This window comes from Python bivittatus, unplaced genomic scaffold, assembly GCF_059951505.1.
Source record: "Python bivittatus isolate LINGU-HERP-01145 unplaced genomic scaffold, Pbiv_v1 ctg000180_np1212, whole genome shotgun sequence".
NCBI classification, from domain to species: domain Eukaryota; kingdom Metazoa; phylum Chordata; class Lepidosauria; order Squamata; family Pythonidae; genus Python; species Python bivittatus.
In genome coordinates this window covers 2,179,681-2,190,502 of record NW_028277047.1, presented here as the reverse complement: position 1 = coordinate 2,190,502, position 10,822 = coordinate 2,179,681, and the positions used below count along the sequence as shown (strand labels likewise).

At 54.6% G+C, this 10,822-nt stretch overlaps 1 protein-coding gene across 1 annotated transcript; it reads left to right on the top strand.

The window, feature by feature from the left end:
• Positions 1-549: 549 nt before the first annotated feature.
• On the top strand, positions 550-8,366 carry SLC27A3 (solute carrier family 27 member 3). The gene is made up of 10 exons (XM_088137196.1): positions 550-1,118; positions 1,812-2,021; positions 2,407-2,565; positions 3,089-3,213; positions 3,909-4,103; positions 4,585-4,675; positions 4,784-4,982; positions 5,944-6,041; positions 6,792-6,922; positions 7,069-8,366. The coding sequence occupies exons 1-10, from the start codon at positions 653-655 to the stop codon at positions 7,243-7,245; spliced, it is 1,851 nt and encodes a 616-aa protein (XP_087993322.1). The 5' UTR covers positions 550-652; the 3' UTR covers positions 7,246-8,366.
• The last annotated feature ends 2,456 nt before the right edge of the window (positions 8,367-10,822 follow it).

Below are 10,822 nucleotides of genomic sequence, written 5' to 3'. Positions count from 1 at the left end.
AGGTTGGGGTAGTTGGCGGGATCTTACAAGAGCAGCTGGGCTGCACGGCTGCAGAATAGGGGAAAGTTTGTCGGGGAAGCGGTGGGGAATTCGTAGCCCCCGCTGGGCCCTCCTTGGCCCGGGTTAGTTAGGGTGGGAAAAGAAAAGTCCTGCGGCCCGGCCGGGAGAAGTCTGACCCTCGGGCCCCGAGGCGCATCGGGCCCCCGCCGCGATCCCGAACAGCCGGCTGGCGGCGGCGCAGGGACGCTCTTGGGCCCCGCTCCGGGAGGCTCAGGGGCAAATCCGCCGTTTGGATCAGGAGCGGGGTGAAAAAGCGCCGCCTGGTCCGCTCTTCTGGGTTGGCACCGAGGTTGCCTCTCCGCCTGGATCGGGGCTGGGAAACGCCTCCCTGGAACAGATCTGAAAGTCTGCAGGGGGAGCTTCAGGGGGGTTGGACTCCTCCCTTTACACCCCCGCCCCTTTCCACACAGACAGACAGGCGGACAGGCAGGCAGGCAGAGAGACACACGCCGCCCTTGCGCTTGGGGCCGCCGCCGCCGCCCGCGCGCGCCCGCGCAGCGCCCCTGCCCCGCGCCCGCTCCGCCCGCCGCCCCGCCCGCCCGGCCCGCCTCCCGGCCGCGGCAGCCCCGGCGCTCCTGCCGCCGCTCCAGCCATGGGGGCCGCCGGGCTGGCGCTGCTGCTGCTGCTGCTGCTGGCGCTGGCGCTGGCCGGGCGGCGCTGGCCGCACGCGCGCGCCGACCTGGCCTTCGTGGGGCGCGCCCTGAGCTGCGGCGGGCGGCTGCTGCGCGGGCGCGCGGGGCGGCGCAGCGTGGCGCAGCGCTTCGGCCGGCTGGCGGCCGCCCGGCCGGCGCGGCCCTTCCTGCGCTTCGAGGGGCGCAGCTTCAGCTACGGGCAGGCGGAGCGCGAGAGCAACCGCGTGGCCCAGGCGCTGCGGCGCGCGCTGCTGCCCGGCCAGGCGGTGGCGCTGCTGGTGGGCAACGAGCCCGCCTTCGTCTGGGCCTGGATCGGGCTGGCCAAGCTGGGCGCCGTGCCGGCCTTCCTGGGCACCGCGCTGCGCCCGGCCGCGCTGCTCCACTGCCTGCGCGCCTGCGGCGCCCGCGCGCTGCTGGCCTCGGACGGTGAGTGCGCGCGCCCGCCCGCCCGCGCGGGGGAGGGGGAGGGCGGGGCCTGGGGGCCTGCCCCGCGCGCCCCCGAGCCGAGGGTCGCGGGAAGGCAGGGGCGCCCGCCCCTCCCGCCGCGCTGGGCTCCGCGGCGCACGGCCAGGCTCGCCCAGGGCAAGACCGTTTCTCGGGCGGCCTCCGAAGCGGGTTCTCTGGGGAGGCCTTCCGCCTCTCCTGCCCCGGGCTTTCCTCGTGGTCTCCTCTCCACGGACCGACCAGCGGGAAAAGCGACCCCCAAGAGCATTTTCTTCACTTTTGCCCCAAAGCGGCTTGCAGATGTGCCCTGTTCCAATCTCGCTTTCCCAAGACTGCAAAAAAGACCCACCCACCCCCTTGAGTTTTTCTGTACCTGAGCTTTATTTCTAATAGTTCAGTTTCCATTTTTAGTTGTTCAGTTTCCATGTTTGGTTGTTCAATTTCAACGCTTAGTCGTTCGATTTCCATTTTTGCTTGTTCAGTTTCCGTCCCACTTTTGGGGCGGGACGTACTTTGTATACTCCCTCCTCCTACTTTTCCCTCTCACCACAACGGCCCTGCGAGGTAGGCCAGAGAGAGAGAGAGACCAAAGTCACCGCAGGAGCTTCACCCCGGTCTCCCTGCTCCTCGGCCAGCCACTTCACGGCCCCCTCCCATTCCCCCCTCTCTTTGCAGAACTTTTTGAAGCCGTGGCTCCGGTCCTTCCCACGTTGGAGGAAATGGACGTTGCGGTCTGGGTGATGGGAAAGGGGCCCTATCCACGGGGCGTGAGCAGCCTTCAGGATCTCCTGGAGGAAGCTTCAGATGAGCCGGTTCCTTACGACCTCTCCACCCCCAGCAACCTGACGGACACCTGCCTGTATATCTTCACTTCGGGGACTACAGGTATGGGTGAAGACTTGGCTGTTCTGGGCAGTTGGGGGCGGGGGGAGGCTGAGCTTTCGGGGTGTGTGTGTGTGTGTGTGTGTGTGTGTGTCAAGAGCATGGCCGCTGTTCTGCAGGAAGAAATTCTTCTCTGCCAAAAAGTAGCAACTTAAAGCAACAATCGCATCTGTGTTGCCTTGATTTTTCTGCTACTTTAGGGCACGGTTTTGCCTTGAATTCATCTACGGATACAATATAGCAATCGGTGATCTTAAAAAAGTGACACCCTTTCCTTCCTTCCTTCCTTCCTTCCTTCCTTCCTTCCTTCCTTCCTTCCTTCCTTCCTTCCTTCCTCCCTTCCCTTCCCTTCCCTTCCCTTCCCTTCCCTTCCCTTCCTCCCTTTTAGGTCTGCCCAAGGCTGCCTGCATCAGCCACTTGAAAGCCATCCTCTGCTTAGGATTTTACAGGCTGGTTGGGGCTTCCAGCTCGGACGTCATCTACCTGGCGCTGCCGCTCTATCACATGTCCGGCAGCCTTTTGGGCATCCTCGGCACGTTCGGCCTCGGTAGGTCCAGGGGCGCTGCGGCCGGTTTGATGCGAAAGGGGCGCGGTGTCAACCCTTCTGCTGCAAAGGCTGCGCTCCGAGGGGCAGCGGTTCTTCCCCTCCCCTCCCTGCCCCGCCACCAACAGCACAGCCTCCTGCTGCCGGCTCCCAGAATGGAGACCCCGTCCTCAGGCACGCCGGAGAAGCATCTTCCCTCCCTTGCTCCTTCTCCCCTCTGGTATTTGGGGTATACTGCTCTTGGTTTTGGAGGCTCCACTTAATGTTCCTGCTCCACTGCCATGGATTCACTGCTTCTTTTGTGAGGTCCCTTGCTGTTTCTCACCATAGCGAATACCACTTTGCTGTAGTAAAGAGTGCTACTCTTTGGGGAAGGGGAGGGTCTGATCTCAAGTTGGCCCCCTCTGAGTTTAAGGATGTCAACCTCCCTGGCAGGAGGGAGGGAAAAGGGGGCTTCCTCAGCCTTGAGGACTAGAAACTTGCTTAGCTTTCTGGGAAAAAGGAAAGGCTTGTCCTTTCTTGCCAGGCGGCACCTGCGTGCTGAAGAAAAAGTTCTCAGCCAGCCAGTTTTGGCCTGACTGCCGGACTCACGGGGTGACCATCTTCCAATACATTGGGGAGCTCTGCCGGTACCTGGTCAATCAGCCCCAGGTAAGTGTGGGAAAAGGTGTGTCTGTAGGTCTCCCCCTTGTGGCCGTGGCTGGTATTACTGCTGGAATTTCTGCAGAGAAGCTATTTTTTCCAGGATTCCCAACGCACAACCTTAGCAACTTTAAGATGGGTGGACTTCAACTCCCAGAATTCCCCACCCAGCATGCTTTAAGATGGGTGGACTTCAGCTCCCAGAATTCCCCGACCTCCCCAACGTTCTCAGTCCAGACCTTGCCAGCAAACTGGTTTTCTGCATCGGTGGCTTCCTGAACAAACCCCACCGGGCTAGATTTCTGAATAAAATTTACAAGCCTGGCTGCCCGCAGCTGAAAGGCGCGGTTGGATTTCGCGGAATGCCAGCTTGCTGAGCAAAAGGCAGCCGTTGCAGTCCGTTTTTCTTCTGCACCCTGCTGGGAGGGGATAGTCCATCTCCCCTATAAAGTCTCCCCAGAATCCCCCCAGATCTCCCACCCCCCAAAGCCAGAACAATTCTGCTTAGCTAGGGGGACCCTGAACGGCTCGGCCAAAGATCCAAAACATCACTGTTTCCCGGGCTTCGAATCTTTTTGCAACTCCCCAAATATTGGTCTTCCCTTCCGACTCACTGGCCGAAGCGGCCCGTCGGTGGCCAAGTGTTTCAGTGTTCCCAAAGCGGGGGCCTCTCGTGCCACTGTGTTCCTCCTTCTTTCCCGCAGAGCCCCGGTGATCGGGAGCATGGCCTGCGCATGGCCGTGGGCAGCGGGATGCGGCCGGATGTCTGGCGGGAATTCCTCCGCCGCTTTGGAGATGTGCAGGTGGTCGAAACGTACGGCATGACCGAAGGCAACGTCAGCCTCTTTAACTACACCGGCACCGTGGGGGCCGTGGGGCGCGCCTCTTGGATTTATAAGGTGGGGGATCAAGGCGTTCCTTGGCAGGGGGAGTGGGTTGGGGACATCCCGCCGCGTCGTCTGATTGTTATCCCGTTTATTTTACATTATTCCAAGCCGCTCAGTGATTTATCATCAGTACGGGGACCCTATTTTCTTGGAAGAAAATCTAGGATGCGCCTGAAAAGGGGGCAAACCTGAAAGAGGTTCATCAGGATGAAAACCCAATCATTGATATTTATAACTTGGCTTTCCGAAGCCAACCCGAGAAAATGAATAATTAAATTACACGCATCTGAAAGGAAGGGCTGTCCTTTTTCATAACAGTCTCCGATCACCAAAGAAATCAAAAGAGCACAGAAAGAGGGACGCTCGATAAAAATAAAAGGAGGAGGAGAGCGAGAAGGAAAGAATTCACTTGCACGGCGTTCGTAGAAGGAAAGGCTGGGGAGAAAAAATATTTTTTTTCATTGTCTGAATGGCGGCTTCTGTCTCTCTGCAGTGCTTCAGCCCCTTTGAGTTGGTTCGTTTCGACGCCGTCCAAGGGGGTCCGCTAAGAGACGAGGCTGGCCGATGCCAGCGCGTGGATCCAGGTGACAAAAGAATTTTCTCAGGGCAGCATCTTCCCACATCCCCTTCCATCCACCCCGTGTGCGTCCTCAGCTGGTGTTTTAGTTACTATATTTTTTTTTTTTCTGTAGGGGAACCAGGACTTCTGATTGCTCCGGTGACATCTCGAAGCCCCTTCCTCGGATACGCCGGTGGGCGTGAACTGTCCGAAGCGAAGCTCCTGCGTGGCGTCTTTGCCAACGGAGACGTTTATTTTAACTCGGGGGACTTGATGGTGCAAGATGCTGAAGGGTTTATCAGCTTTTGGGACCGTACGGGAGACACCTTCCGGTATGTTGGTGTTTCATTTGGGCAAGGGGCGAGCCTGCCTGGGGCTCGCCGATGGTCAGGCGGGGCTGCTACGGAACATAAGCAAACGCGGGCAACGGTTGGAGCCATCGCATGAGCAAATTTTGCAAATTAGCAATATCTGTCTGTCTGCCTGTCCATCCCCAAATCTGGCCAATGGCACATCAAGAGGACCCCAACAGACCAAGATTTTTAGCTCCTCTGGACCGGAATGAGAGATGAATCACATTTCTTTTTCCTGGAATGTTAACCTTCCTTCCTTCCTTCCTTCCTTCCTTCCTTCCTTCCTTCCTTCCTTCCTTCCTTCCTTCCTTCCTTCCTTCCTTCCTTCCTTCCTCCCTCCCTCCCTCCCTCCCTCCCTCCCTCTTTCTTTCTTTCTTTCTTTCTTTCTTTCTTTCTTTCTTTCTTTCTTTCTTTCTTCACATTTGTTACCCATCTCGTTAATATACTAGAATTAAGCTACTGAATTGGAAATTGGGAAGTTCAGCATCTGGAAGATGGGTCAGACTTCCGACGGTAGGATCCCTTGCTGGGCAGGGATGATGGGCTTTGCGATCTGGTGCCTAGGGAGGGCACAAGATGTTTTTTTCCAGAAAAACATCCCGCCGAAACGTCATCCTTGTCCCGCTTTTGATCCACATTTCACATGTCATGGTCCACCCTGACCACACGAGGGCGCCCTTCGCTAAAGAAAGTTTCCCAGGGATTTGCTGTGATTTAATTCTTGCTTCAGAAAAGGGGGGGCGAGCCGTAAACTCTCCATCCATGGATTGAAATTGATTGGCCACCCCACTCCAGCAGACTCTGGGTGGCGTACGAAACCAGAGAAAAACCTACAAACAGCCCCAAACAGCCCTCAGAGCTGAGACTGTTTTGGCAAATTTTTCCGTCCCGGTGTTGCAAAAAAAAGTTTTTCCTGACCTCCCACCATCCTCTTCCGTAGTTGGAAAGGTGAAAACGTTGCCACGACGGAAGTCGGTGAGATTCTGAGCACGCTGGACGGTCTGCGGGAAGTCACGGTTTACGGCGTGGCGGTCCCAGGTAAGCCGCTAAAAGGGACGTCGGAAGTCAGGTGGGCGGGAAAAGACGCATCTCTGAATCCCAGTCCAGTTGTCGGCGTCGTTTTCCAGTTCTGCGAACGTTTTCTTGCATTCTTCGATGGAACATATTTGAGGGCTGCTAATAGATAACTCCTATTCACAATGCGTATTAATTAATTAACATTGCTTATTGACTTATTAATCAGGATTGGTTATTAGCCCAGCGGCCACACCTCCTTTAGGAAACCAAGCCTTTATTTCAGAAAGCCGTCCTCTCGATTTATTTCACGCTTGGGTCTGCTCTTGAGTTTTCCCTTGGCAAGCCAAGTTATAAACAGGAACGAGTTTTGGGGGGTGTTTTAATCGTAATGGACCTCTTTCAGATTTGCCCCTTTTCCAGGTCGGTCCTTGTTTTTTTCCAAGAAAATGCGTCATTCATCATTTCTGGGGTTCGTTCGGGTTTATAAGTATTTTCCAGGAGTTTTCTGGGTCATTTTGGGGGGGGGAAGAATCGCCTTCATGATGGGGGAAAAGATCCCCCCCCTTTTTTTCTACCCCTCGAGGGGCGAATAATACACACTTCACCCAGGCCATGAGCGGGCGTTCATCTTAACCGTTCATCTCACATTTCTGGACTTTTCTTTCGTCGGTTCGTGGGATTTCCTTCCCGCTGGGAGCTTTTCCCTTCCTGATTTTGGCCCTGGAGGGGCTCGATACAAAGATGTTGCCCCTCTTGGTGGTCCTCTTCCAGGGCACGAAGGCCGAGCTGGCATGGCCACGGTGGTGCTGCAGCCGGGGCGAGACTTCGATGGCGCCCACGTCTACCATCACGTGGCCGAGCGCCTTCCGCCCTTCGCCTGGCCTCGCTTCCTGCGCATACAGGTAGGACCCCGCTCGATTTTGTTGCTCCTCGAAGGATGTAAGAGTCTTCTTGGAGTCTCACAATGCCCCTGCGAGGGAGGCCAGGGCGGGGTTCGAAGAACCTTGGCTGCCACCGCCGCTCACGGACTGACTTCTCTCCTGCTCAGGGTCAGCTGGAAATGACCGAGACCTTCAAGCGGAAGAGGTTTCGCCTCGTGGCCGAAGGGTTTAACCCCACCCAGATCTCGGACCCCCTCTTCTTCCTGGACGTGGCCGCTAAGACCTACATCCCTCTGACCCCCGCCGTCTGGAAGAGGATTGTCGCGGGAGAGGTCCGGTTATAAGACACGCTCAATTCCCCGTGCACAATCACGCCTCTGCGGCACCGGAGGCTCGCGGGGTTGGGGGGCAGCATTGTGCCCAAATTGCCCACCCCTTGGCCTGGCATGTTACCCCCTTCCCAACTCCTTTACCTCCATTCTTGCCCCCCCCCCCCCGTCTCCTCTGACGGTGTCTCTTCCTTGTTACGCAGCCACTTTTCACCCGCCGGGCACTCGCCTTGTGATGTTTCTTGCAACCCGGAACCGGATTCCCTGATCTTATTTTTGCAGCAAGGCATTTAACATCTGGGGGAGATGGGCGGCATATACATTTCATAAATAAATAAAATCTATGCATCTTCCTTTTTTGTATGACCCCCCCGCCCCCGTCTGCCCCCAAGGGGCACAAACACCCACTGGGCTGGGCGGTTTTCTCTCTGGATGCTGGAAATTAAATTCATTTCGTTTCGACACCTTAAAGCAGGGCATCTCTGGAGCTGGGAGAAATCATTCGTAACCCGCTCGATTCTACTCTCTGTATTAAATTCCTGATTTGGATCTTCTCCGAGGTTCAGTGGCCAAGAATCAGCTTTGGGGACCGAACGGATTATAGTTATGGTTGGAGCTGTTGGCTCAAGGTTGGTTCCATTTTAGAGGCTGGGAAAACTGAGGTCCAGGGAGGAGTCTTAAGCTGAGGCAGTGTTTCTCAACCTTGGCGACTTGAAGATGGGTGGACTTCAACTCCCAGAATTCCCCAGCCAGCCATGGATCCATACGAAATCCAGTAGATAATTCGGAGTGTAGATTTCTTTTCTGTGATTTATTTTCTCTTAATAGCTATGCAAAAGTCAGTAAAGGGATCTGGCTGATGCGTCCAGTGTTTTTGCACCCTGGGACCTGAAGCAACCCCTGTTTTCTCCCCCTAAGCCATCAGCAGCCTACCTCACAAGGCGAGTTTTCTCTTACAGTCTTGCTTGGCAGGCCAGATAAATCTATCTTGCCAGGGCAGCTTGGGGGGAAATCAGGGCCTGTAAATCAGCCGTACTGTCTGTTTCGAAGCTGGGGTGGTGGTGGTGGTGGTGAAAATTTGGTATTTTTATTGTATTTTGGGATACTTTTGATCCAATAAAAAGACTTTGTCAGCCGGGCTCTTGTCCTTCTTGAGGCCGATAAGGCGGACCCCGTTCTTCACTTCTTGGCTTCCTTTCTCTCCTTATTTATTTTATTATTTTATGGAACCGCAATTGTGCCAAGGGTCTTTTTTTTTAAAAATGCAAAGGGCTGGAGAAACCTTACCATATATCACATGTTATTTTATTATTTTTATTATTTTCATTTCATTTTATATTTTATTTTACTTTATAGAACAGCAGTTCTGCCAAATGCCTTTTTTAAAAAAAATGCAAGGGGATGGAGAAAGGCGGCCGAGAGTGAAAGAGTCCAGTCTGAGACCCGATGGATGGATTAAAGAAATGGATGGATGGATGGATGGATGGATGGATGGATGGATGGATGGATGGATGGATGGATGGATGGGTTAAAGAGACTCAAAACAACGTGCCGGCTGAATTCCTCAGAGATCCGGGCCATTTTGACCCCCTTTGGGGTGGCCCACCTGCAAGGGTGGTGGTGGGCTCACAGGAGCCCTAAGCTGCATGGCCAAAGGGGGGCATTTTGAAGGCAGCCCCGTAGCCGTTGAAATCGGGTGCAAATCCATGCCCAGCGGACGGCTGCAACTTTTTCTGAGTATTCAACCCGTTGCCTAATTTCAGAGCCACGCGGGGATCCAGACCTTCCAGGACAAACTCGGTCTGCGGGCTTAAAAGCAGGAGTTGGCTCACTTGCACCTCGTTCTTCGCCACCTCTCTTCCCCCCCTCTTTGCAATTTTGGGTTGCAAGTAAAACAGGCTCTTCTTCTCCCTCCCCTCTTTCGCTATTGTCTTCCCAGCTCCCCCCTCCCCTCGCCATAAAGTGAGGGCAGGGGCCGGGTGCCCCATTGTGCGCGGATAATAGGGCCATCGGCTTGTGTAAGTGACACCATGAATGGGTCCAGGAAGGCGGAAAAGAAGGGGGCAACTTCTCCCCCCCCAAACCCGGGTAACTACAGGGGCTTTTAAGAGCTGAAAGAAAAAAGGGGGGGGGCAAGCTGGAAGAGATGGGAAAGGGGGGTCTACCCACCACGTAAAGCTGGGGACCTATTGCAGCCCCTTTGCATTCTCTCTCACCTGCTAAGCTGGGGGGGGGTCTCCTGTCCCCGGGGGTTATCCCCAAATGCTCTGACACTTCCACACGTGGCAGCGAGAAAAACAACCACGTTCTCACAACCCCCAGGTCGGCGAAAGGCCCTGCAGCTGAAGCTTGTATTTTGCAGTTTGCAATTTGCAATATTTGCAATTTGCAATTTTTGCAATTTGCAATTTTTGCAGTCTTGCGGTTTGCAACTGGCAAAGCTGGGTCAGGGTGAACCTCAGCTGGTGCTTCATTGATCGGGGTATTGGAAGACCTGTTCCTCATGCACGTTTTTTCGGGGGGGGGGTCCGCCGGGCAAATCCAGGGCACTGGACAAATGATGGAGCAATTCCCAACTTTGTGACACCCCCCCCCCAACTTAGGTGAAAATGGACATATTCACTGATTGCAAATCCTTTCCTGCCCCTTCCGGTATTCAACTCTCAGCCCCTCCCGAGATTGCAATGCAGCGATCAGAACGATGATCTGCAAAAAACAGGCGTTCGCCGACAAACCGTGTGCTCCGCTGGGCCCCAAAGCCTGGGTTTTCCGATGTGGTTTGCTCTGGAAAGTTGCCTGTTTCCATTGATCTTTTAAATGAAGTCAACAAATAAATAAAATAAATACGACGTTTCGCATTTAGACCCATCTCCACGCTCAAGAAATCCGTTTCTTCCCAGGCTCAGTGCCTCCGAGGGGGGAATTCAGTACCTGGGACAGCATTTCAGAAAAGCCACTTTTCGTTCTGGCTGGCGCAGGGTTTCCCTCGGAGTTGATGGTGGCTGGACTACTGCCGAACCCTTGGCGTGGGGCGGACCTTGAAGAGTGTCCTAGAAAGGCGGCGAGCAGGAGCCGGTCTGCTTTTTAATACAATTATGCCAGCTTCGAACTAGTTTCCACGTTTTCCCCCCTGTCTGCAAGGCTCAATGGGTTCAGAGCAATCGATGGGGATGCAATTTGCTTTTTTAAAATAAAGGCCCCACGACCCACTAAGACTGAGCAGACGGATGGGCCTTTCCTTGTAACTCTTTGGTTTTAAACTCTATTATATTATTAGGGTTGGTCTCCCAGTCAGCCAGATGTTCAGATGGGATGTGGCGTTTTTATCCCCCTATCAAGTTATCATGATCATCCTCAATTCGCTCGCTCCGAGATGGCTTCTAAAGTGTATACGGCCCTTAAAAAAATCAAATAATTAAACTGTCAGGGGTGATTTGTGGGTACAAATTAAATGAGACCTCGCTCATTTTGCTGATTCAAAACCTCCAAAGTTACTTTGACTCAGTTTGGGGAGGGGAGGAGTGGATTTTGAACAGGCCAAGTTATTATTCTCTTTTGGTTTGAAAGAGGCTAGTCCTCATGGAAAGAGCTG